This window comes from Scyliorhinus torazame, chromosome 18, assembly GCF_047496885.1.
Source record: "Scyliorhinus torazame isolate Kashiwa2021f chromosome 18, sScyTor2.1, whole genome shotgun sequence".
Taxonomy (NCBI): Eukaryota; Metazoa; Chordata; class Chondrichthyes; order Carcharhiniformes; family Scyliorhinidae; genus Scyliorhinus; species Scyliorhinus torazame.
In genome coordinates this window covers 6,177,550-6,205,407 of record NC_092724.1, presented here as the reverse complement: position 1 = coordinate 6,205,407, position 27,858 = coordinate 6,177,550, and the positions used below count along the sequence as shown (strand labels likewise).

At 48.5% G+C, this 27,858-nt stretch overlaps 1 protein-coding gene across 1 annotated transcript in view; it reads left to right on the top strand.

Annotated features, from left to right (window-relative positions):
- fgf22 (fibroblast growth factor 22) overlaps nucleotides 1-14,138 on the top strand; it is a 156,436-nt gene extending 142,298 nt beyond the window's left edge. Inside the window, exons 2-3 of the mRNA XM_072482095.1 lie at nucleotides 444-547; nucleotides 13,567-14,138. Coding sequence (XP_072338196.1) covers nucleotides 444-547; nucleotides 13,567-13,761 — 299 coding nt within the window. The 3' untranslated portion in view covers nucleotides 13,762-14,138. The remainder of the gene's footprint in view (nucleotides 1-443; nucleotides 548-13,566) is intronic.
- The last annotated feature ends 13,720 nt before the right edge of the window (nucleotides 14,139-27,858 follow it).

The window sequence follows — 27,858 nt, the reverse complement described above, 5'->3', positions numbered from 1 at the left end:
ATCTCTGCAAAGCTGCATAATCTTTCCACATGGTGAGTTTGGACAGTTGTTTCACACCAGTTCTTCTTTTTTTCTGCTGGACGTGAAGGGGTTAAAGCTTGTATTCTGTTCAGTCAAATCTTCAAATGGCGTACTGCCACCATGTTACATTTTTGTTCTTTTTCGACATAAACAAAGCAATCGTACACAAGGACTTGTGAAACAATAATATATGTTCTTTATTTGAAGCTAAGACTGTGTGCAGATAATGTTCACCAGGAGCTCAGCACAGGGCATCGCTCTAGCCTTCTGCTTGCAGACTGCCTATAATTGATGGGACTCATATTGATGAAGTATTTATTGACAGTTGTTTAAGATATGCATCCAGAAAGATATATGCACATCATATTTAGTCATGGGGGAAACCCCTCGTATAACACATTTTCTCCTTCATTTATTTGCAGGTATAATGGAAATCAGGTCAGTTAACGTTGGAGTAGTCGCAATCAAAGCGGTCAACACTGGCTTTTATTTAGCCATGAACAAGAAGGGAAAGCTGTATGGCACGGTAAGGTTATACAAGCATCACAGTTTCACATAGTGTTTATCCATCTAGGTGCTAAATATTCTCTTTAAAACCATTGGGTTTGATTTAGTGGGTGGAATCTTACCATAAAATTACAAAGTGTCACTTCTCATGGAATTTTGAGCCTCTTTCACAAAACAAGGTGAGTGGGTGTGGTTTGCAGCGTCACTCTGGTGGGGAGGTGCCTCTTAGAGCAGGAACCGGCTCCAAACAGATCGGAGCGCCATCTTTAAAGGGCTACCCGACCCACGCTGCAGTCCAACAGTCTCCAGCGCACACCTCAGAGACCCCCCCCCCACCCCCCCCCCCCCCTTCGCCGCCACCACCGATATTCATCGCCGGCATCCCTCCCCCTCAACCTCGCCTCTCCCCCCCCCCCCCCCCATGCCCATACATATACCCACCACCCATTATGATCCCACTAGGGTTTGCCAACCTGTACCAGGGACAGTGCCAGAGCACTGCTTGGACAAGTCCCTTTATCCCCGGGGGCTATACTTACCTGTGCGGCCCCGGAAGGAACCTCTTGATCACCTCACGCCTGGCCAAACTTGTTGTAAATGATTCCGATGCAACGTCACGCCATGCCTGGTGAATATTCTGTGAAGGGGTGAAGGTCTGGAGAGAAATATCACTCATGACATTTTTTTAAATGTAGTGAAATGAGGTTCCAGGGCTTATGGGACATGATTCACACCTCCACTGGAGCGAGTGGGGTGGGGGGGTAGGGTGAAAAATCCAAAACCCAATTGCGCCAAAGAGAATCGCATTTTTATTGATTCGCTTTGAATGTTTGGGACACACCGGGTTCCTCATGTGCCGAGAGTGTGGGTTCAAAATCGCCCAAATGACAATGGCGATGTGCCTGTCCCCTGGCTGGACAGGTCGTGCAACACGTCTGTGGTGATTTCTGAAGGTTCTGCTATGATTCAAATTGCAATCAGGCAGTCTGCCGCCTGCAATCCGGATTCCTGGGGCCTTCAAGATGAGCATCCCACCTTCGAGAGCTGCCAACCAATTGAAGGCTCACAGTTCTTCAGGCCCAGCAGCGCTACCAGCTGTGGTGACCACTGTTGGCACTCCAGTGGGCCCAGGAGGAGGAATACCGCCAGGTTCCGCAAACCAAATGGTTCCTTGCTGGGAGAGAGTCAGGCAGGTCCAGTGATGCAGGGAAAGGTGGCGGGGGTGGGGAAGTGGGGGTCAGTTTAAATGGAGGAGCTATGGGGCCTGCCACTGCCCTAACTGCTGGTAGAATATCAACAATGGCAGGTTGAGACCCTTAAGTGACCCTTAGTTGGCCATTTGTTGGTGGCACAGTGGTTAGCACTGCTGCCTCATAGCTCCAGGGACCCGGGTTCAATTCCGGCCTCGGTTAACTGTCTGTGCGGAGTCTGCACGTTCTTCCCGTGCCTGCGTGGGTTTCCTCCGGGTGCTCCGGCTTCCTCCCACAGGCCAAAGATGTGCAGGTTAGGTGGATTGGCCGTGATCAATTGCCCTTAGTGTCCAGGGATGTGCAGTTAGGTTAAGGGGTTGTTGGGATAGGGCGGGGTTGTGGGCTTGGGTGGAGTACCCTTTCAGAGGGTCATTGCAGACTCGATGGGCCGAATGTCCTCCTTTTGCACTGCAAGGATTCTAAGATTCTATGGGTTGTGTGATTTAAGAATCTTAATTGGCTTAAGTGTGAGAAGACTGACCTCAACTTTCTCCAACCTTAATTTTATTGGTGATTGGGGGGGGGGGGGGGGGTGCCGGAGTTGGAAAGGTTAATGATCTTCAGTCTTCACCCTCCCATCTAATTAAATGGCTCTCTCACCCAGTCTGGCCCTGGGGTGGGGGGGTGGGTAATTTAATTCTACTCATTCTGTGCATTTGGGGGAGCTGCATAAGTTAATTGGGCACAGTAAGAAGTCTTACAACACCAGGTTAAAGTGCAACAGGTTTGTTTCAAATCACTAGCTTTCGGAGCACTGCCCCTTCCTCAGATGAATCAAGGTGAACCTGAGGAAGGAGCAGCGCTCTGAAAGCTAGTGATTCGAAACAAACCTGTTGCACTTTAACCTGGTGTTGTAAGACTTCTTACTGTCCTCACCCCAGTCCAACGCCGGCATCTCCACATCATAAATTAACTGGGGAGGTTTTCTGCTTCATGGACGCAGGTTCAAATCCTGGTCAGACTGATGTGATACATATCTCCCTGTCCATTGACTGGAAAGGTCCTATGTGGAATTAACATTGACGCTCAATCCAATTCCTACTAGATATTGACTCATAGCATAAAACTTCCCCTGAATCGGTATTCCCGCTCGGAAAGACTAGAATGGTTGTTCTAATACGTGGATGGTGTCATTCTTGCACAGTAAATGTTAATCTTCTAACACTAGACAGAGGCAATCGCTGAGACAGTAGAAGAGATCAACTCATATATTGGCCTCAAGGGGCGATGGTGGTGCAGTGATACGTCACTGGACTAGTAATCCAGAGGCCCAGGCTAATGCTTTGAGGACATGGGTTCAAATCCCACCACGACAGCTGGCGGAACTTAAATTCAATTAATAAACATGGAAAATGAAGCTAGTCTCTGCAATGTTGACTATGAAGCCATCATCAATTGTTATAAACACCTATCTGGTTCACTAATGTCCTTTAGGGAGGGAAATCGCCAATCCTTACCAATCTGGCCCACATGTGACTCCAGACCCACAGTGACATGGTTGACTCTTAACTGCCTCCTGAAATGGCCGAGCAAGCCACTCAGTTCAAGGGCAATATGGAGGGGTAACAAATGCTGGCCTTGATAGCGATGCCCATACCCTATGGAAAATCAGAAATAATAATAATCTTGGAATAATCTTTATCGTCACAAATAGGCTTACATTAACACTGCAATGAAGTTACTATGGAAATCCCCTCATCGCCACACTCAGGCGCCTGTTTGGGTACACAGAGGGAGAATTCAGAATGTCCAATTCGCCTAACAAGCACGTCTTTCGGGACTTATGGGAGCAAACCGGAGCACCCGGAGGAAACCCACACAGACACGGGGAGAACGTGCAGACTCCGCACAGTGACCCAAGCCGGGAATCGAGCAGAGACAGAGATAGATAGGTTCTTGATTAATGAGGAGATCAGGGGTTATGGGGAGAAGGCAGGAGAATGGGGATGAAAAACATATCAGCCATGATTGAATGGTGGAGCAGACTCGATGGGCTGAATGGCCTAATTCTGCTCCTATGTCTTCTGGTTCTCCATTGAATTTCCGACCTGACATCTGTCATAAGCAGACCTTTCCTTCTTTATATTAATTTCTACCTCCTTTGTCATCCAGGGAGCTGGACAGAATGCAGTGCGACCGAAAGGTCACTGGCATTAAGGGATGGCTATGACAGTACTATTAGCGCAGAAAATTCAAGTTACAACCTATTGTTCCACTTCATTGGAGGGTGTAAAAAAGAGAAAAATCTGACAAATGTTTGGGAGTCTCGGCGATGCTAAGCCGAGTGTCCTGGTTCTGCCTCCACCCACTTGGTGTAATACTGTGTTGGCGGATTTCCAGGTTGGCATTGGCAAGGCTGCTTGCAAGACCACATGAGTGATCTTGTTTGAGGACAGGTAGCGAGCGGTTCCTCCCCAAAGGTCGCTCCATGGATGTCGGTAGCACAGGCCAAGTGCCAAATCCATGTTGAGTTTGTGGTCCTTCTGCTACAATGGTGACCTACTATGGTGGGCATGAACTAGATATTCAGGGCCATTGTTCTCAAAATTTATGTTTAGTAGGGTTTTCCCAATGACACAATGTCATGGAGAGCTCAAATTGGTATTTCTGATTTTCTCTAGCCAATGGATTAGTCATTCACTCAAACTCTGTCAGAAAAGCAAATTACTGCGGATGCTGGAATCTGAAACCAAAACAGAAAATGCTGGAAAATCTCAGCAGGTCTGGCAGCATCTGTGGAGAGAGAACAGGCGCTAACGTTTCGAATCTGGATGGCTTTGACAAAGAGTCATAACAATAATAATCTTTATTAGTGTCACAAGTAGGCTTACATTAACACTGCAATGAAGTTACTGTGAAAAGCCCCTCGTCGCCACGCTCCGGCGCCTGTTCGGGTACACGGAGGGAGAATTCAGGATGTCAAAATTACCTAACAAGCACGTCTTTCGGGACTTGTGGGAGGAAACCGGAGCGCCCGGAGGAAACCCACGCAGACACGGGGGAGAACGTGCAGACTTTGCGCAGACAGTGATCCAAGCTGGGAATCGAACCTGGGACCCTGGAGCTATGAAGCAACAGTGCCAGCGCCCCTCCAGACTCGAAACGTTACCTTCATTCTCTCTCCACAGACGCTGGGCTTGCTGAGAATGTCCAGTATTTTCTGTTTTTGTTTTATGACAACTCAGTCTTCCACTCTATGTGGATGACCTTTCCTAACTTTTAGTAGTTTTTTAAAAACTTTTTTTTTTAAACTATGTCATTCATGTCTGTAGATGCTGTTGCAGTTATTTTTGCTCGATCCACATTACAATTACTCCGTGGTCACACATCTTGGGCGTCATTCTCCGACCCCCCGCCGGGTCGGAGAATGGCCGTTGGCCGCCGTGAATCCCACCCCCGCCCCCGCCGAAGTCTCCGCTCCCGGAGATTGGGCGGGGGCGGGAATCCGGCCGCGCCGGTTGGCGGGACCCCCCGCTAGATCCTCCGGCCCGGATGGGCCGAAGTCCCGCCCAGGAATTGCCTGTCCCGCCGACGTAAATCAAACCTGGTATTTACCGGCGGGACCAGGCGGCGTGGGCGGGCTCCGGGGTCCTGGGGGGGGGGGGGGGGGCGCGGGGCGATCTGACCCCGGGGGGTGCCCCCACGGTGGCCTGGCCCGCGATCGGGGCTCACCGATCCGCGGGCGGGCCTGTGCCGTGGGGGCACTCTTTCCCTTCCGCCTCCGCTACGGCCTCCACCATGGCGGAGGCGGAAGAGACTCTCCCCACTGCGCATGCGCGGGAAACTGACAGCGGCCGCTGACGCTCCCGCGCATGCGCCGCATTTCCGCGCCAGCTGGCGGGGCAACAAACGCCATTTCCGCCAGCGGAAATCCCTCCGGCGTCGGCCTAGCCCCTCAATGTTGGGGCTAGGCCGCCAAAGATGCGGAGCCTTCCGCACCTTTGGGCCGGCGCGATGCCTGTCTGATTGGCGCCGGCTTTGGCGCCAGTCGGCGGGCATCCCGCCGTTGGGGGAGAATTTCACCCCTTGTGACAATCTTCTTTAGAAAAATGGAAACACTAAATTCAGTGGAACACAACAATTTTTTTCCAAGTGAAGTTTTCCATTTGCCTGACATGCCTGAGACTCTCCAAGGTGATCTCTAAAGGGAGCTATATGACCTAAAACTGCCAAATACGAAGGGCGGGATTCTCCGTTTCGGAGATTAAATTTTGACGCCGTTGCAGCATTCGTCGACTTTTACGACAGCAAAACCTGGACTGATTCAGCGACTGCGGAGGGGCTAGCACCGGTGCCACGTGGAACACACTAAATTCCAATGAGAAACGGTGCAGGATTCGCCGGGTCAGAGATTGACACTGGGGAGATGACAAGCTGCAGCCGCACATACACATTACACTCCCCACACACACTCATCCCAGCTAACAAGGTGGCACTGGTTGTGCTGGAGCGCGCCCATACAGCTGATGGGTCGGCTGGGGCCAGAGGGCACCTAGTGGGGTGGCCTGGGGGGATACCTATACGACCTGTGGCACTAAGTTCACAGTGGGCTGTCAGCCGCGTGTGCAGCTGCATGGCTGCCTTTCCAGCTGCGGAAATGGTGCTCCATGCCCGTCCACTCCGACCCCACAGCCCACCTGCTGGCCACCCCCTGCTACTGCCCCCAGCCCTGGCAGAAGCCTCCCGGCCAGCGGCAACTGTTAGCAAACTATGGCGATGTTGGACACCTTCAGTACCCCGTCTCTCTCCCTCAGCAGCCACGATGCCGGTTTCGCAATTTTTGAAAGCAAAAGTGAACCTTGCCATCGGGAACTCGGCCTGTCGGAGGCGGAGAAACACAGAAGCCCCGGAGAATATCGGGTCAGGCCCGCTAATGATATGCAGTACAGTATGACAGAGAAAAGCGATTTGGCGTCAAATCAGCGCCCACCGCGATTTTGGAGTCAGAACTTCTTCATCGCCCAATCACATTTCCCGATTTTGGCGTCAGCCAACGGAGAATTCCGCCCTAACTTTATTGAATTCTGATAATTGCACAACATAAGTGCAGCTGGAAAGTTGGAATAGGCTGGGTAGCTTTTTCCAGCCAGCACAAACAGAATGGGCAGACCTCCTTCTGTACTGTAAAGTTTCAACATTTCAACAACATGGTTATCAGTGAATGGGAGGACTCCCCTTAACTGCGATGATTACCTTCAGCCAATAGATACATTTTGAAATATTTTGCCTATTTTAATATAAATAAGATTGTCAAAGAAATAGTAAACTAAAACCCACTTTAAAGAAATTCATTGATCTTGATCTATTTACATGCAAAATAAAAATACGTTGTGTTGACTTCTCTTTCTTCATCACACATCCCCATTTCCCTCCCATTTTCTACTCCTGAAGACATTCAGACAATTTCAAAGATCAGGCAGTCCTCAAATTTACTCTTGATTCCTGACAAATGGTTCTGGAGTCGCAACGTTGGAAAGGTGGTGGCGTATTGGTATTGTCACTGGCCTAGTTATCCAGAGACCCAGAGTAATGTTCTGGGGACCCGGGTTCGAATCCCACCATGACAAATGGTGAAATGTGTATTCAATAAAAGTCTGGAACTATAAGTCTAAAGGTGACCATTAAACCATTGTCGATTGTCATAAAAAACGATCTGGTTTGGTAATGTCTTTTAGGGAAGGAAATCTGCCGTCCTTACCTGGTCTGGCCTATATGTGACTCCAGATCCACAGCAATGTGGTTGACTCTTAAAATTCTGCTCAGTTCGAGGGCAATTAGGGACGGACAGCAAATGCTGGCCTTGCCTGCTATGCCCCATGACAGCAATGTTATAAATCAGGGATTGCTTACTAAACCAAGGCTTGATTCACTATCTTCATTAAAATAACCTAGAATTTTGTACTCAATCAATTGTAAAAAAAAAACTAATATAGCAATAAATTGATATTGTAAACTATAAATTTTAGGAAAAAGTTTGGAAACATAAAGATTCACAAAGCAACTGAGCGCCTCGAGTCAGTGAGATGGGTGGCGCAGAACATTGATGCACATGGATGATTGTATGTGCAACTGGCATGGCGTCATAAAGTCAAAACCAACATTGTAATTTAAAACAGTGTCAATTTATCAACATCGTTAGTGCCATTCATCATAATTCGAACATCAGAAAGTCAAGGATTATCTGCACCACGAACAGCTCCCTCCATCCTCATCTAAGTAGTGAAGCTGGCTGTTTGACTAAGAGGGGAGGAGGTCTACTTAATTAATACCTGAATATGCACAGTTTCCAAAATGATTCATTGACCAGACATTCAAAGAATGTCACAAAGAGCCCAACCAATGAATTGCTTTTGGAGTGCAGGTACTTGTAGGTAGTCCAACATAGAACTGAGCTTTCAGGGTGACGAACACCTGGCGCATGGCGCCTCGGAGAGTTTTTTGCCGAGCAAATTGTCCAACTGCTCTCCAGCTCCTCCAAGCACAGTGCCGCAGTGGTCAGAAGAGGTACTGCAGTACCATGCCTGAGCCTAAGTCCCGGGGCCGCATTTCAGATAAGTACCAGGGATCCTGGGGGTGGGAAGGTAGGGGGGGTGCCTGGAGGGATCAGAGGGGGGACAATCTCGGTGTCAGGGGGTTGGCCGAGATGGGAGGGGAGGGTCTGTTGGCTCCTCAAATCTGTTAGGGCCTACTGATTGAAATGAAAATCGCTTATTGTCACAAGTAGGCTTCAAATGAAGTTACTGTGAAATGCTCCTAGTCGCCACATTCCGGCACCTGTTCGGGGAGGCTGGTACGGGAATTGAACCCGCGCTGCTGGCCTTGTTCTGCATTACAAGCCAGCTATTTAGCCCACTGTGCTAAACAAGCCCCTCAGAATTGATTGAATTCACCACCCCAATCCAACCTGTGGCCACCAACCTAAAAATTGAGATAGGGTGGGAATAGGACCTTAAGTGGCCATTAAGTGGACATGGACAAGCTTCCCGCTCAAGGCCCTGTCCACCCTACTGTGAAATTGCTGGGTCATGGTGGTGGGAACCCAGAGGGAATCCCATCCGTGCAATTTTACGCTTGCCTTCCTGGGCCGGAACCCGCCTGGGATAGGGGGATGGGGGGTAGTGGAGGGAGAAGGGGGGGGGGAGGGGGGGGGGGTGCATATTGTAAAGTTCTGGCCGTGGAAGCCAGTTAATAAATGTATAAAGATCCCACTGAAAGAGGGTCTTTTCTGAGAGATGAATATTGGACAGAATACCTGAACATTCACCTGAGTTGACTTGGTTTAAAGTCTTGCTCCAAACAGCCAGCAGTACTTTCTCAGAAAGAGGCACAGACTCTGTCTTATGTTTTCCCTCTCCACTGGCCTGTATTGCTAAAATGTCCCCCCCCCCCCCTTTGCAAAATATTAAATTTTTGCTCTATAATAGGTAATATGATCTCGGATTCTGTCATTTCTGGGCTGCGACTTTGCTGAAATAATGTACCAAAGTTTTGGAGACTTGTAACTGAAAAGGACAAGGAAATCAGCCTATCCTTGCAGACATTACTTATTTACTAAATTACCGAGCAGCTGTTAGAATAATGCCTTTTGCTGAACTTCACACCTGACCCTGCATTTGAGTGGATTCTGATACCTGCCACTGATACTGGTTAAGTGTGATGAATTTCATCCCTGATAAGGCCAACAAAAGAACAAAATACAAAGGAAGCACATTGCCTGGATCATCTTTCATAACCTGACACACAATAAATTCCTCCTCTACCACATGCTTCCATATCATGGTTACTGCTTTGGTCTGGAGCACAATGCGCCAGACTATCCTGGAGACGTCTTAGAAACATTTTACAAGCACTTGTTTTACCTCACTAATTACCCAATGAATTGGTTTGTCTTTATTTGGGGGGGGAGGGGGTGCGGAATAGATGGTGAGGGTGGGGGCACGGCCGCTAGGGAACGTGACTTTTTGTGCTCATTGCTAACACAGGAAACCCACACTTTCCCATCTCAGGCGACTCACTTTGTCGGTCACATTGGGATCACTCACCTACCGATAAGGTAAAGTTCTCCCAGTTGGAACAAATTACGGCTCCCAATATCGTAAAGTTGAACCTTACAGCATGTGCTCAATAATTACCATTGCAAATGCATCGGCATGTCTCCCACCTTTACCTCAGTAATTCCTTACCTTGCTGCTGGCACTAGGCTCCTGAAATGGTGAATGGTTTTACTTGTTGCTATTGAATAACATGACCCAACCCCATCCACAAGGAAACATCCCTTTCCAGTACAGTGCAACATCTCCATTTCCCACAGTGACCATCTCTGTGCCCAGCTTCCTGATTGAAGTTAACATCATACCAGAAAGTATCCATGCTTCTTTAAAGCACTTGAGAAAGAATTCACAAGCAATTGTCCGTAACGCAAATATTTGGCTGAGCTACCTACACACTTGAAGTTAATGTTACTTTTGGAACAGGAAATCTGAATGCTTAACTCCTAAGCACCCAAAACATTTTGAATGTTCCTCTCCCAGGTTGGCCAATTCAGCCGCTTAAATCATTTCTGTAGAACTATCAATCATTATGCGGCTTCTTGAGTTTATAAACAAACAATGACTGCGATCTACCGGCCTCGCCATGTCCGACTCGGGATGGAATGAGGTCGGTAAATTTACGAGAGGCCTCTCGTGAGATTTACCGGCCTCATCACGCCTCGCGAGATCTAACAAGATCCGGGCACGATGGCACTGCCAGCCTGGAACCCAGGCAGTGCCACCTGGGCACCTGGCAGGGGCGCTGACAAGATGCCTGGGTGGTATTTTTCCCACACCAGGGATCAGGCCCAGGGGTGCCCTGCCCTTACGAGGTGAGGTGCGGGGGGGCTCGAGGACCCCCTCAGTGGTAGGTTGCGGGGGTTTGGAGGCCGCGGTGGCGGGTTCGGAGATCGGGGTAATGGCGTCCCGATCTCTTCCTGCACTGGTGAGTGGAGCTCGTTCGCGCAGGAAATGGGATTAAGTGCGGCCCCGGTGGAGCGTTCCTCACCGAGGCCCAGGAATGAAGCAGAGACCCATTTTGTTTTATTCGTTCTTGGAATATGGGCATCGCAGGCTGTGCCAGCATTTATCGCCCATCCCAAACTGCCCTTGAAGGTCAGTTAAGAGTCAACCACACTGCTGTGGGATCTGGAGTCACATGTAGGCCAGACCGGGTAAGGACAACAGGGCAGCACGGTAGCACAAGTGATTAGCACTGTGGCTTCACAGCGCCAGGGTCCCAGGTTCGATTCCCTGCTGGGTCACTGTCTGTGCGTAGTTTGCACGTTCTCCCCGTGTCCGCGTGGGTTTCCTCCGGGTGCTCCGGTTTCCTCCCACAGTCCAAAGACGTGCAGGTTAGGTGGATTGGCCATGCTAAATTACCCGTAGTGTCCATAAGGGTTGGGAGGGGTTATTGGGTTGCGGGGATAAGGTAGAAGTGAGGGATTAATGTGGGTCGGTGCAGACTCGATGGGCCGAATGGCCTCCTTCTGCACTGTATGTTCTATGTAATCTATGTAAACAGATTTCTTTCCCTAAAAGACATTAGTGAACCAAATGGATTTTAACAACAATCGACAATGGTTTCATGGTCATATTGAGACTTTATTTTAAAATTCCAGATTTTTATTGAAGTCACATTTCACCACCTGCAGTGGCAGGATTTGAACCTGGTTCCCCAGAGTATTACTCTGGGTCTCTGGTTTACCAGTCCAGTGACAATACCACTGCGCCACCACCTCCCGGGATTTCCGGGAATAGCGGGATTGTTCTCGGCGCTGCAAGCGTCGGGAAACACGCGACTCGACGTGGAGAACTGTTTCATTTCCATTAAATCGTGCCCAATATTAATAAAAGTGGCTTAATAAAAATATGTACAAATATTGTGAATAACATAGTTGAATTGAAGGGGAAGAAAGATAGATAAATGAGGAAGAAAACAATAGAAGGTTGTGCTGGTGGGGTTAAATGAAATGGGATGGGAGGAGGTTTGTGTGTGGACAATAAACACTGGCATCAATGGCCTGTGTCTGTGTTGCAAATACTGTGCGATATGGATGCACATGAGAGTGGTATAATTTATGATTCAGCTGAAAACTGCATTTTAACTCATCAATAGTACAGGTGTAAGTAGATGACCAGGGCATTGATTCTTTTTGCTGATTGCTGTAATTATCAATCAAATTTTTGATGGTCTCAGGCTAGGAATTATGGAGTCATAATGTGGGGAGGACATGGCCTCTTCGTTCTCCAGAGATGCAGTGCAAGTCACCCCAATGGAATGCAACAATTGTAATTTTGATTCAAACTGCTTTGCATTCAGAGCCCCTTACAGTCTGCTGCGCTGTGAGCTGACCTTTTGGAAACTGCAAAGATGAGGTTGATAACGCTATGCTTTGAATTTCAATCCTTGTAATCCCCACGTTACGAAGTTGCCATTTTTCTCGCACCACTATCTTGCACTTTGCTCCAGACAATGAAGTCAACTATATAGCGATTGGGTAAAGTTTTGAGGTCATTGACCTTTTATCAGTCAGGTCGACTGAAGTTCAGTGTCTCTTGGATGAAATGCAATGAAATGTGATGGAGCAGACGCAATAGTGTCACTTTAAATTTGGGAGTAGAAAATTCTGTCAGCTACCGACACCAAAATGAATCACTCATTGGTGATGTTTTAGAGATTAAAGGTTCTGCCTGAGACCACATCACAGACTTAGAGAATCGAGTCGTCATTCCCACTTTCATTTTCCTTGGGGGAGGGGGTGGGCGGTTGTTTTAAGAACAAGGCTTCTTGTCCTTTAAGCTTACTTTCCCATGCCGCATGTGGGTAGAGAGGAACATATCACGTGAATGAGGAAGGGAGGTATAAAACACAGCTCGTATCTGCCTGTCCTCCTTGCCACTGACAACTTTTGAAAAACCTTGGATGACTTTCTCTCCTGAGGTAGCAATCAGCTCCTGGGTGAACAAATAGGAAAGGGGATGCTGGCAGTAGAAAAGGAAAATAAATATTTCCTGTAGTAAACATTGAGCACAAGTGGCAAAGTGCCTCTTTCACACTTAAAAAACATTCAATGACCACCCCCTCCACCACCAACCCCCCCCCCCCCCCCCCCCCCCATTATATTTATGCACTCATTGGGATTGAGGCAATCCTGCTTAAAAACCTACTTTTCCAAAACCTAACCTGGCTGGAAGTAAGCCGGTTTCTCCCCAAACATATTCCTCGCCTCTCTACCTAACGGCGCGGTAGCACAATGGTTAGCACCGTTGCTTCAGAGCTCCAGGGTCCCAGGTTCGATTCCCGGCTTGGGTCACAGTCTGCGCGGAGTCTGCACGTTCTCCCCGTGTCTGCGTGGGTTTCCTCCGGGTGCTCCGGTTTCCTCCCACAAGTCCCGAAAGACGTGGAGGTTAGGTAAATTGGACATTCTGAATTCTCCCTCCGTGTACCCAAACAGGCGCCGGAGTGTGGCGACTAGGGGCTTTTCACAGTAACTTCATTGCAGTGTTAATGTATGCCTACTCGTGACAATAAGGATTATTATTATTAAATTCACACTGGTCACCTTTCTTGGTCGAGGGTCTGTCTGCAAACCTCTCTCCCTGGCTCGTGTTTTTGGAAACAGCGGCAACAGAATAAATCGCAGCACCTCATGTCGAAGGAAAAGCTTTTTAAAATTCCTGTGGTCTAATAATCGTCCTCCGACTGTTAATCTTTTTTGTTTCTTTTCTGTTAATCTTTTTTGTTTCTTTTCTAGGAAGAGTACAACAACAATTGTAAGTTTAAGGAAAGGATAGAAGAAAATGGTTACAATACCTACGCCTCTCTGAAATGGAAGCACAAAGGGCGGCAAATGTTCATCTCATTAAATGGGAAAGGTTCTCCTCGCCGGGGACATAAAACAAGGAGAAAACATCTCTCAGCACACTTTCTACCCATGATGGTACCCTAGACGTCAGCTTGCACCCACATGCCCCCAACCTTATATCACGACCAAACCTTGCCAGTTGGCCCTGCGACAGGGAAACAAGATGCATATTTCCTTTTTCTTACCGTCAATCTCATAGACAGAGCTATTTTCTCTGCATTAAACTTGCGCAAGCAACAGAGCATTTACTGTTGTAAATATATGTTTTATTGGGACCACCTTCAGCACTCTTCATCAATATAAATGTCGGACTTCTGTCGGAGAAAAAACCCTTCAGCCACAATAGACAAAGAAAAAATGAATCAGTGGCAGATTTAATGGAACAATTTGTTTTTTTTAAAGAAACCTGGAAGAAGCTTGTTTCTTGTGGCTTGGAGCTTGGAGGAAACAAGTACGCTTGTCTGGGGTGGAGGAGGGGGTGAGGGGAGGGCAGAATGTAGATAGGTAGGGCGAAATAACTGCTGAGCACTGATACCAAAGTTCTGAATTGTTGCAATTCAACAGAAGACTATGCTCTAGTCCAAGAAAGACTGCATTTGTAATTTGCACCTGGCTTGGAGAGACTACATACAAGTCAACCGTTAAAAGACACCTTCCATACGTTCCTGGCTGCATATCAACTGCATTTCCGTCACAGAAGATCCACGCAGAGGAAGTCCAAACTGACCTATTGTGAGCACTAGAGATGGATTTGTGACTCTTCTGTTACAGCTGAACTGTCCTGCACAGCGATAGTTGGACAGGCTGCTGATGTAGGAAATGGTCATATTTATGCAAATATAAACATGTTATTCGTAGGTTAATACAATCAAACGTTCCTTTGGAATGGAACATTCTTTGATGGTGGTTTTGCCAAACGACCAACATCACTTCAGAACAGGGCAACCTGCCTTCCATGTAACATAACAACTCAATAAATCTCTTTCTTTCCTAGAAAGTACATGCAAGATGACATTGTTTTGTGATGCATTCCTAAAGCTTTTTGATGTGTTTCTTAGAGTGTCACATTTCTTTTACAACATAGTGAATAAAATGGTATCTTACTAATTATATCCTCGCAGTTTATCACAATATCTGAATCTCATGATTGTGTATTCACCTTGTTTGTGATCTGGTCCAATAAAAACTGTTTAAACCTCACCAGCAGTCCAGGGGAAATGGCACACATTGAGGGTACCCTGCAAGGAAGATGCTTTTTATGGTGTGACAGATTCCAATCAAGTATATTCCTCATCAGCTGTTAAACTTTAATCATCAATAGGTTTTCAAGTAGCAGAGCTCTATTCTCCCTGTCTGCCTAACAGTGAAGGAAGTTTGTGATTGAGGAGGCAGTGGCATTGTGGTATTCCGGCCTTGTCACTGGACTAGTAATCTAAAGGCCCAGAGGAACACTGCGGGATCCTAAGTTCAAATCCTGCCAGTGCAGATGTGGAAACCATTGTCGATTGTTGTAAAAACCCATCTGGTTCACTAATGTCCTTTAGGGAAGGAAATCTGCCGTCCTTACCTGGCCTGGCTTACATGTGACTCCCGACCCACAGCAATGTGGTTGACTCATAACTGCCCCTCCCTCCAAGGGCAATTAGGGATGGGCAATAATTACTGGCCCACCCAGTGACGCCCACATGCCATGACTTAAAAATAATTGCAAGAGCTCTCTGTCACTACCAGATTAATTCAGACTGTAAATTTAAACATAGCCTTCAGGAAATATCTGCTGCAATGAGAGAAGAAGAAAGACTGGATTTGATACAATGACAGCTCATTGGTCATCCACTACATTTTGACAGCACAAAATCCAGGTTGCCGTTCCAGTGCAGCACTGTTGAAGGTGCCATCTTTTAGATGAAATGTTAAATTGAGGTCCTCGTAGCGATTTCTCTTGTGCAAATGTAAATGCACCGTGGCACTATGTCAAAGAAGGTCAGGGCTGTTTTCCCAATGACCTTGCTGTACAGTTAACATTGTACCTTGCCTCAATCACCCGTTGACGCACCTTAGGTTACTTGATATTTCACGCAGTTTCAGTTTTTGTACAGCTCAATCCCAAAGGTGAACTCAGGGTTGAACTCTTGCAAGTGTGGATGGTGCAATTTGGACAAATTGCCCGTGGGGCTGGTCAGAACACGGGGTCGAATGCGGATCTGTTGTATTTGATCCAACTGAAGAATCACTTGTAATCACCATCAGCAGGAGGGGCATGTGAACCTTCTGCCCTCACCAGCACCCCCAATTTCTGCAACTAGTTTTTGAGTCATGCATGGGTGATCTTGCCATCCATAGGCCTCACAGAACACTTAGTTGCAACGGATTTCTCATTGGGGCATTCCAAGGCACAAAAATCCTTCAGGAGTAAAAGTTATTTTATAGCTATCATATTGTTATCATATAGTTATCATATAGTGGCCACATATTTCCTCGAGAAAGAGAGTTCCAAAGACTTTCAACCCTCTGAGGGAAATGTTTTTTCTCATCAGTGTCTTAAATGGGCGATGCCTTATTTTTAAATGTGACCCCTAGGGAGCGATTCTCCCACAAGAGGGAGCATCCTCACAACATAATAATAATATAGTAATCTTTAAATGTCACAAGTATGCTTACATTAACACTGCAATGAAGTTACTGTGAAAATCCCCTCATCGCCACATTCCGGCACCTGTTCGGGTACACGGAGGGAGAATTCAGAATGTCCAATCTACCTAACAGCCCATCTTTCAGGACTTGTGGGAGGAAACCGGAGCACCCAGAGGAAACCCACGCAGACACGGGGAGAACGTGCAGACTCCACACAGACAGTGACCCAAGCTGGGATTTGAACCCGGGTCACTGGCGCTGTGAAGCAACAGTGCTAACCACCGTGCCAGCGTGCCGCCCACATCCAACCTGCCCATACCCCTCAGGATCTTATGAGCACGATTCGTCCAAAAGGAAACAAAGTCCCCTAGCGAGGGCGTTTGGCCGCCTGTTTCCTGGCGCTCGCAGTGCAGAGAAACACATAGGTATTCAACGCGACTTCCATTGAATAAGGGGCCTGAATGGGGAACTCGCGGCCGAAGCTGCACAGAGCCCCGTTTTGTACAGTGGAGAGCTCCGCTCGCCAGAACTCTCCAGTGTAGCAAGAGATCGGGATGCCATTTTTAAATGGTGCCCTGATCTAGGAGGCCCCAAAAACAATCCCCGAGCTCCCCCACAAGCCCGAACACACTGTGGGAGGGCCCCCTCTACCCGCCGCACCTTCCCCACACCCCTCCAACACCCGTGCCGGGGACCCCGGCCCTATCGTGCGTGCACAAAAATGCCAGCTTGGCACCTTGGCAGTGCCAACCTGGCACCCTGGCAGTGCCAATGCCAGCTGACAGTGCAACCTGGGCACCATGGCAGTGCCAGGCTGGCACCCAGGTTGCACGGCCAAGGTGCCAGGCTGACACTGTCAGGGTGCCAGGGTGACACTGCCAGGGTACCAGGCAGGCACCAGCAGTGCCAGGGCACCACTCTGCCCAAAGGGCACGCAGCTGGGGGCCTCCGATCGCCTGGAAGACCCTATGAGTCCGTTCTGTCTGGTCCCCATATGTGGTGATCAGTGCTGAACGGTACTCGCATGAGGTCTCTGAGGCAAAGGGGTTGAATCCCAAAGCCTCGCCGTGGCGAGCTGCTTTTCGGGTGCTGTGTGCCTTTGGATTGTGCCCAATATGTTTCAATCAAGTCGCCTTTGACTCTTTCAAACTTCAATGGATACAAGCCGAAACTCTCTAACCTTTCCTCATAAGATAACCTGCGCGTTCCTGGCATTAGTCTAGTAACCCTTCCATGAATTGCTTCTAACGCATTTTCATCTGTCTTAAAAAAAGACCAATACTGTCCACAATACTCCAGATGTGGATTCACCAAAGTCCTGTACAACTGAAGCATAACCTCTCTACTTTTGTAATCAATTCCCCTCACAATAAATGATAACATTCTATTAGCTGTCCTCATTATTTGCTGTGCCTGTATATTATAGTCTTTTGTGATTTATGCACTCGGGCACCCAGATCCCAATGAATCTCAGAGCTCTACAATCTCTCACCATTTAAACAATATGCTTTTTTGTTTTGCTGCCAAAATGAACAATTTCACACTTGTCCATATTATACTCCATTTGCCAGATGTTTGCCCACTCACTTAATCTATCAATGTCACTTTGTAGCCTCCGTGCGTCCTCTTCACATCTTACTTTCCTACCTTTCTCTGTGTCATCAGCAAATGTAGCCACCATACTTTCTGTCCCTTCACCCATTTCTATAAATGAAAATGAATGAAAAATGAAAATTGCTTATTGTCACAAGTAGGCTTCAAATGACGTTACTGTGAAAAGCCCCTAGTCGCCCCATTCCGGCGCCTGTTCGGGGAGGCTGGTACGGGAATTGAACCGTGCTGCTGGCCTGCCTTGGTCTGCTTTCAAAGCCAGTGATTTAGCCCTGTAGTAAGTTGAGGGTCCAGAACTGATACCTGTGGCACACCAGTTATCACATCCTGCCAACCACAAAAAGACCCAATTATGGCTACTCTCTGTTACCTGTTAGCTAGCTAATCTGCTCTCCATACCAATTTTCTACCTCCACATCATGAGCTTCTATTTTCTCCAATAACCTTTGATGTGGCACATTATCAAATGCCTTCTGGAAATCGAAGTCCAGTACGTCCACTGGTCCCCTGGTTAAACATGATTTCAGTTTCGCAAAACCATGTCGAATTTGCTTGATTATTATTCATCATTAACCACACAGTTATTAACCATTAATCCAACACTGTTTGAATTAGCAGCATTCACACACTTATGACAAAGGTTCTGGGTTGGATTCTCCGCTGTCGGGATTCTCCCTTTCGCCGGCAGCCCGGGGGTTTCCCAACGGCGTGGGGCTGCCCACAATGGGAAAGCCCCATTGGTCAGCTGGCGAGACCGAGAATCTCGTCCTGTGTTTTACTAACAATGAAAATAGACATTTGCTTTCAAAAGCATTTGCAAAGGCTGTCTTCTGCCTAGGGACCACATCATGAAATACAACAGATAGCATTTCTGTAGCATCTTCAAAATAATAAAAAGTCCAAGATGTTTTCCAGATAATGGAAGGAAAGTTTAGCAAGCCAGTAGGAAGAGATTAGGAGAGATTCGTTAAAGGAGCAAAAGGAGGTGGAAAAGTTGGGATGTTCCAGAAAATTAAGCCGACAAACCTCTGATGCTCAATGGCTTAGTTATCACCCAGCCAAAATTATAAAGCTTAAAACTTTACTTAATAATCAACTGTATGGCAATACTGTAAATCACCGCACATAATAAGATTGCCCTATTTTCCAGCCCCATAAATCATGACCTTGCATCTACTTGGCATATAATCAACCCTTGTGACGCAGTGGCAATGCTCCTACCACTGGAACAGAATCTCTTGGTTCAAGTCCAACAGCAGGGGTGGGATTCTCCTGCAATTGGCGCGATGGCTTGACGCTGGCTCCAAGAGCGGCGCGAACCACTCCGGCATTGGGCCGCCCAGATTTTGCGGAATCCTCCGCACTTCTGGGGGCTAGGCCGGTGACGGAGGGGTGGCGCCGCGCCAACCGGCGACGAAGGGCCGCATTGGTCCCACGGATGCGCAGACCCGGCGGCGTGTTCTGCCGCATGTGCAGGGGGGTGTCTTCTCCGCGCCGGCCATGGCGGAGCCCTACAGAGGCTGGCGCGGAGGGAAAGAGTGCTCCCACGGCACAGACCCACCCGCAGATCGATGGACCCCGATCGCGAGCCAGGCCACCGTGCCCCCCCCCCCCCCCCCCGGGGCCAGATCCCCCCACGCCCCCACGAGGACTCCGCTAGACAGCCGACAAGCCAGGTCCCGCATTTCACGCCGGCGGGACTGGCCGAAAACGGGCGGCCGCTCAGCCCATCACGGCCCGGAGATTGCTGGGGGGGGGGGGGGGGGCCGCGGCCAACGGCCCCCGATCGGCGTGGCGTGATCCCCGCCCCCGCCCGAAAACCGGCACCGGAGATTTCGGCAGCTGGCGTCGGAGCGGCAGGGCGGGATTCACGCCGTCCCCCGATGATTCTCCGACCTGGCGGGGGGTCGGAGAATCCCACCCCAGGACCTGTTGGCCACTGAAGGAGCATTCAACACTATTCAATGGGCTGATTGTCAGCTGAAAAATCCTTTCCCTTTATTATTCCCCAAACAGTGAAAATAAAAAATGCACCTTTTACATCTCTTATAACTGGGCATAAGGGATCAAACAAGTTGTCTGGGCTTTGTTCTAAGATGCCCAGGAGTTTAAGGCGTGCCCACTCTTTGTATCGGATGCCGATGACATTTCAAAAAAGCAACCGCCCAAAGTTGCACTTTTATACTCAGTGTGCAAGTTGACCCTTGATACCAACGGGATTTTCCAAGGCTTCGGATGTCAAATTATATGGCAGCATCTATGATAAGTACTTTACGAATTAGGAGCAGGCCAATCGGCCCGTCAACCCTGCTGTGCCATTCAATAAGCTCATGGTTGATCTGACTGTAGCATCAACTCCACATTCCAGCCAACCCCCATAACCTTTCACCCCCTGTCTCATCAAGAATCTATCTGGCTCTGCCTTAAAAATATTCAAAGACTGCTTCTACTGCCTTTTGAGGAAGTGAGTTCCAAAGACCATGACCCTCTGAGATGAAAAAAATTCTCCTCATCTCGTTTATAAATGGGCGACCTCTTATTTATAAACAGTGACCCCCGGGTTCTAGATTCTCTCATAAGACCAGAAGACATAGGAGCAGAATTAGGCCACTCGGCCCGTCAGGTCTGCTCCACCATTCAATCATGCCGGATATGTTTCTCATCCCCATTCTCCTGCCTTCTCCCCATAACCCCTGATCCCCTTATTAATCAAGAGCCTATCTATCTCTGTCTTAAAGACACTCAGTGATTTGGCCTCCACAGCCTTCTGCGGCCAGGGGCGAAATTCTCCCCCAACGGCCGATGTCCGCCGACTGGCGCCAAAAACGGCGCCAATCAGACGGGCATCGCGCCGGCCCAAAGGTGCGGAATGCTCCGCATCTTTGGGGGCTGAGCCCCAACGTTGAGGGGCTAGTCCGGCGCCGGAGGGATTTCCGCCCAGCCAGCTGGCGGAAATGGCGTTTGTTGCCCCGCCAGCTGGCGCGGAAATGCGGCACATGCGCAGGAGCGTCAGCAGCCGCCGACAGGTTCCCGCGCATGCGCAGTGGGGAGAGTCTCTTCCGCCTCCGCCATGGTGGAGGCCGTGGCGGAGGCGGAAGGGAAAGAGTGCCCCCACGGCACAGGCCCGCCCGCGGATCGGTGGGCCCCGATCACGGGCCAGGCCACCGTGGGGGCACCCCCTGGGGTCAGATCACCTCGCGCCCCCCCCAGGACCCCGGAGCCCGCCCACGCCGCCTGGTCCCGCCGGTAAATACCAGCTTTGATTTACGCCGGCAGGACAGGCAATTTCTGGGCAGGACTTCGGCCCATCCGGGCCGGAGAATTGAGTGGGGGGGTCCCGCCAACCGGCGCAGCCCGATTCCCGCCCCCGCCCAATCTCCGGTACCGGAGACTTCGGCGGGGGCGGGATTCACGGCGGCCAACGGCCATTCTCCGACCCGGCGGGGGGTCGAAGAATGACGCCCAAAGAGTTCCACAGATTCACCACCCTCTGGCTGGAGAAATTCCTCCTCATCCCAGTTTTAAAGATGAGTCCTCTGGTTCTAGTTTTTTCTACAAGTGGAAACATCCTCTCCACGTCCACTCTACCCAGGCCTCGCAGTATCCTGTAAGTTTCAATAAGATCCCCCCTCATCCTTCTGAACTCCAACGAGTACAGACCCAGAGTCCTCAGCCGTTCCTCATACGACAAGCTCTTCATTCCAGGGATAATTCTTGTGAACTTCCCCTGGGCCCTTTCCAAGAGGAAACATCCTCTTCACATCCACCCTGTCAATACCCCTCAGGATCTTATATGTTTCCATCAAGCCACCTCTTACTCGTCTAAACTCCAGTGGATACAAACCCAGTGTCTCCAACCTCTCCTCATAAGATAACCCGCCCCATTCCAGGTATTAGTTTAGTAAATTCTGAACTGCATTTACATCTTTCCTTAATAAGGAGACTAATACAGTACACTGTGCTCCAGATGTGGTCTCACCAATGCCCTGAATAACTGAAGCATAACCTCCCGCTCTTTGTATTCAATTCTCCTCACGACCGCTGATACCATTCTATTATTAATCTAGGACAAAGGTTCGGCACAACATCGTGGGCCGAAGGGCCTGTTCTGTGCTGTATTTTCTATGTTCTATTAGCTTTCCTAATGACTTGCGGTACCGGTATTTTAACTGGCTCACTTTACTTGAACTTTCCAACTTGCTATTTGTATTAGTTTCTGAATGTTATTCAGTTAATCGATTTTGTGTTCCTAACTTTAGAAACAAGCAGCCAAATTCTCCAGCTGTGGGATCCTCCGGTCCGCCGGCAACACACTCACGCCCACGGTGTGGGGGTGGCCACAATGGACAATCTCATTGGCCGGCTGCGGGAACAGGAGAATCCCGCTGCCGGTGGGGGGCGTGCCAAGCCGGATAATGCGGCTGGCGGACTGGAGAATCCCTCCCAAGATGTTTTGAATCCTGAAGAACGCAGATACAAAGAACAAAGAAATGTACAGTAAGAAGTCTTACAACACCAGGTTAAAGTCCAACAGGTTTGTTTCGATGTCACTAGCTTTCGGAGCACTGCTCCTTCCTCAGGTGAATGAAGAGGTCTGTTCCAGAAACATATATATAGACAAATTCAAAGATGCCAAACAATGCTTGGAATGCGAGCATTAGCAGGTGATTAAATCTTTACAGATCCAGAGATGGGGTAACCCCAGGTTAAAGAGGTGTGAATTGTACCAAGCCAGGACAGTTGGTAGGATTTCGCAGGCCAGATGGTGGGGGATGAATGTAATGCGACATGAATCCCAGGTCCCGGTTGAGGCCGCACTCATGTGTGCGGAACTTGGCTATAAGTTTCTGCTCGGCGATTCTGCATTGTCGCGGGTCCTGAAGGCCGCCTTGGAGAACGCTTACCCGGAGATCAGAGGCTGAATGCCCTTGACTGCTGAAGTGTTCCCCGACTGGAAGGGAACATTCCTGCCTGGTGATTGTTGCGCGATGTCCGTTCATTCGTTGTCGCAGCGTCTGCATGGTCTCGCCAATGTACCACGCTTCGGGACATCCTTTCCTGCAGCGTATGAGGTAGACAACGTTGGCCGAGTCGCACGAGTATGTACCGCATACCTGGTGGGTGGTGTTCTCGCGTGTAATAGTGGTATCCATGTCGATGATCTGGCACGTCTTGCAGAGATTGCCATGACAGGGTTGTGTGGTGTCGAGGTCACTGTTCTGAAGACTGGGTAGTTTGCTGCAAACAATGGTTCGTTTGAGGTTGCGCGGTTGTTTGAAGGCAAGTAGTGGGGGTGTGGGGATGACCTTGGCAAGATGTTCATCGTCATCAATGACGTGTTGAAGGCTGTGAAGAAGATGACGTCGTTTCTCCGCTCCGGGGAAGTACTGGACGACGAAGGGTATTCTGTCGGTTGTGTCCCATGTTTGTCTTCTGAGGAGGTCGGTCCGGTTTTTCGCTGTGGCGCGTTGGAACTGTCGATCGATGAGTCGAGTGCCATATCCCGTTCGTACGAGGGCATCTTTCAACGTCTGTAGATGTCTCTTACGCTCCTCCTCGTCTGAGCAGATCCTGTGTATACGGAGCGCTTGTCCATAGGGGATGGCTTCTTTAATGTGTTTAGGGTGGAAGCTGGAGAAGTGGAGCATCATGAGGTTATCCGTGGGTTTGCGGTAAAGCGAAGTGCTGAGGTGACCGTCCTTGATGGAGACGAGTGTGTCCAAGAATGCAACTGATTTTGGAGAGTAGTCCATGGTGAGTCTGATGGTTGGATGGAACTTATTAATGTCATCGTCTAGTCGTTTCAGTGATTCTTCGCTGTGGGTCCAAAGGAAAAAAATGTCATCGATGTATCTGGTGTATAACATCGGTTGAAGGTCCTGTGCGGTGAGTAGGTCCTGTTCAAACTTGTGCATGAAGATGTTGGCGTATTGGGGTGTGAATTTGGTCCCCATGGCTGTTCCGTGCGTCTGGATGAAGAACTTGTTGTCGAAGGTGAAGACGTTGTGATCCAGAATGAAGCGGATGAGTTGCAGAATTGCGTCTGGAGATTGGCAGTTGTCGGTGTTGAGTACTGAGGCTGTTGCAGCAATGCCGTCGTCATGGGGGATGCTGGTGTAGAGTGCCGAGACGTCCATTGTGACGAGGAATGTTCCTGGTTCAACTGGTCCATGGGTGCTGAGTTTCTGTAGGAAGTCCGTCGTGTCGCGACAGAAGCTGGGTGTACCTTGTACGATGGGTTTCAAGATGCCCTCGATGTAGCCAGAGAGGTTCTCACACAGGGTCCCATTGCCTGAAACGATAGGGCGGCCTGGTGTGTTGGCCTTATGTATTTTCGGGAGGCAGTAGAGATCTCCAATGCGGGGAGTACGTGGGATGAGTGGGATGAGTACTTGGAATGCTCGCATTCCAAGCATTGTTTGGCATCTTTGAATTTGTCTATATCTGTGTTTCTGGAACAGACCTCTTCATTCACCTGAGGAAGGAGCAGCGCTCCGAAAGCTAGTGACATCGAAACAAACCTGTTGGACTTTAACCTGGTGTTGTAAGACTTCGTACTGTGCTCACCCCAGTCCAACGCCGGCATCTCCACATCAAAGAAATGTACAGCACAGGAACGGGCCCTTCGGCCCTCCAAGCCCGTGCCGACCATGCTGCCCGACTAAACTACAATCTTCTACACAAATGTGCAGGTTACGTGGATTGGCCAAGCTAAATTACCCCTTAGTGTCCAAAGATGTTTAGGTTAGGTTAAGGCGTTATGGGGATTGGGCAGGGTAGTGGGCTTAGGTGGAATGTTATTTCAGAGGGTCAGTGCAGATTTGATCACCTGCTTCTGCACTGTAGCGAATCCATGGGATTCTATTCCTAATCCGGCAAGAAATTTAGATTGTATATATTTGTTATTGTCATTAACTCCATTTGAGGATATTTAGATGCTAAGAGGTTGTTTCCCCTTGTGGGAGAATCTATGACCAGAGAACATAATCCCATAGAAAAGAGTCACCCATTTAAGATAAGGGTGTGGAGGAATTTCTTCTTTTTGGGGGCAGTGAATCTGTGGAATTGGTTCATCATAAAGGGCTGGAGAGATTGGGTTGTTAAGTATGTTCAAGGCTGAGATAAATAGATTTTTAATCTGTAAGGAATCAAGGGGTATGGGGATAAGGTAGGCAGGAACGTGGAGTTGAGGATCGTCATATCAGATCAGTCATGACCTCAATGAATGATGGAATAGACACGCTGGGCCAAATGTCCTAATTCTGCTCCCATGTCCTCTGGTCTTAGGGCAGTGCAAGGGAAGTGTAGAATGTTGCGAACACAATTATATTTTATTACAAATAGGAGATTTGTCCAGATGAATGCATGGTTGAAGAGATGGTGCTAGATGGGGGGGCTTTAAATTTCGGGGCATTGGGACCATCTCAAGGGGAGGTGGGCCTGTCCAAGTTGGGTAGGTTGCACCTGAACAAAAATGAGACCAGTGTCCTCGCAGGGAGGTTTGCTAGTGCTGTTGGGGAGGGTTAAAATAACTTTACAGGGGGGAGAGGGGATCCTGAGAGAAGCTTCATCAGGGGGAGATGCACAGCCAAAATTAGAAGAGACTTCAAGTGAATCATCAAGGCATAGAGATTCGAGGCCAATTAAGTCACAAGGGAGTTTGGCAAGATTGGGTAGTATTTAATTTAATGCCAGGAGTCTGATGAACAAGGCAGATGAGTTGAGGGCACAAATTATAACATAGGGTATGATGAAAAAAGGAGCAATCACATTGCTGAGAGTGTTCTATAGGCCCCCTAACAGTCCGAGAGAAATGGAAGAGCAGATATATAGGCACACTTCAGAGAAGTGTAAAATTAATAGGGTAGTGATAGTGGGGGATTTCAACTTCCCCAATATTAACTGGGTTAGTCATAGTGTGAAAGGTTTAGAGGGAGCACAATTCTTAAAATCCCTCCAGGAGAACCTTTTAAGCCAGTACGTAGAAGGTCCTACAAGAGAGTGGGTGGGCCTGGACTTAATTTTAGGTAACAAAGTCAGGCAAGTTAACCACTTGTATCAGAGGGGGAGCATTTTGCATCTGTGATAATAACTATTAGACTCAAGATTGTTATGGAAAAGGACAAGGACGAGCCTGAAATCAAAGTCCTAAATTGGGGAAAGGCCGATTTTAATAAGATCAGATAAAATTTGGCCAGAGGGGACTGGGAGCAGACACTTTTGGGTAAATCTGTGACGCATTCAAGAAGGAAATAGGGAGAGCACAGGGCCAACATGTCCCAATCAAATTAAAGGGCGGGACCAATAAATCCAGTGAATCCTGGATATCGAGGGATATGCAGCATTGGAGAAAAATGGAGCTTATGGCAGATACCAAGGGCTCAAAACAGCAGAGGCCCAGGGGCATATAGAATGTGCAAAGAGGGAACTTAAAAGGAAATTAGGAGATCAAAAAGGGGACATGAAAAGATACTGGCAGATAAAATAAAGGAAAATTCTAAGTTGTTTTACTAATACATTAAGGGTAAAAGGATAACTGGGGAAAGAGTAAGGCCCGTTAAGGACCTCAGTGGTAAATTGTGTGTGGAGCCAGAGATTGTAGGTCAGGTTCTAAGTGAATACTTTGTGTCAGTGTTCACTCGTGAGAGGGACGGTCTGGGTATAGAAATCAGGGAGAAGGACTGTAATAAAATTAAAGAGATTAACATAGACAGAGAGGAGGTTCTGAGCGGTCGGGCAGGTTTAAAAGTAGCCAAATCTCCAGGGCCAGATGAAATGTATCCCAGGCTGTTGAGTGAGACAAGGAAGGAAATAGCAGAGGCGCTGGCAATAATTTTCAATTCCTCTCTGGCCACAGAAGCGGTGCCGGAGGACTGGAGGATAGTCAATGTGGTACCTTTATTCAAGAAGGGAGGAAGGGATAAAGCAGGAAGCTACAGGCCAGTCAGTCTAACCTCAGTGGCGGGGAAACTATTGGAAGCAATTCTGAGAGACAGAATTAATCTGCATTTGGAGAGGCAGGGATTAATCAGGAACAGTCAGTGTGGTTTAGTTAAGGGGAGGTCATGTTTGACCAACTTGATTGAATCTTTTGAAGAGGTGACCAGGTGTGTAGATGGAGGAAATGCATTTGATGTAGTCTACTTGGACTTCAGCAAGGCTTTGGAAAGGTTCTACTTGGGAGACTGAAAGCAAATGTAAGAGCCCAGGGGATGCAAGGAAATTTGGCAAATTGGATCCAGAATTGGCTGAGTGGAAGGAAGCAGAGGGAGATGATCAAGGGGATCATCCAGGATACAGGTTCTTCAGGCGAGACAGGGATGGAGGTAAAAGAGGAGGGGATGTCGCAATTTTGATCAGGGAATCAATTACAGCAGTAAGGAGGAATGACATCTTCGAGAAAGTTCTTCAAATGAAGCTATATGGGTAGAATTGAAAACCAAAAAGGAGCAATCACATTGCTGAGAGTGTTCTATAGACCCCCTAACAGTCCAAGAGAAATGCCAATCCTGCCCCACTCTCAACCATGTGTCCAGGGGGGTGCCGCAGGGATCAGTGTTGGGGCCCTTGCTGTTTGTGGTTTACATAAACGATTTAGACTTGCATGTAGGAGGGTTGATCAGTAAGTTCGCGGGTGATCACAAAAATAGGTGGGGTGGTCAATAGTGAGGAGGATAGCCTTAGATTTCGGGAGGATAGAGATAGGTTGGTCAGATGGGCTGATCAGTGGCAAATGGAATTCAACCTGGACTAGTGTGAGGCAGGACCTGGGAAGGACCGAGGATCAGAGGGACTTTGGTGTGCATGTACACTGGTTCCTTAATGTCCGTGGATAAAATGGTTAAGAAGGCATATGGTATACTTGCCTTTATTAGCCGAGGCATAGAGTTTAAGAGCAGGGAGGTTATGCTGGAACTGTATAAAACGTTGGTTAGG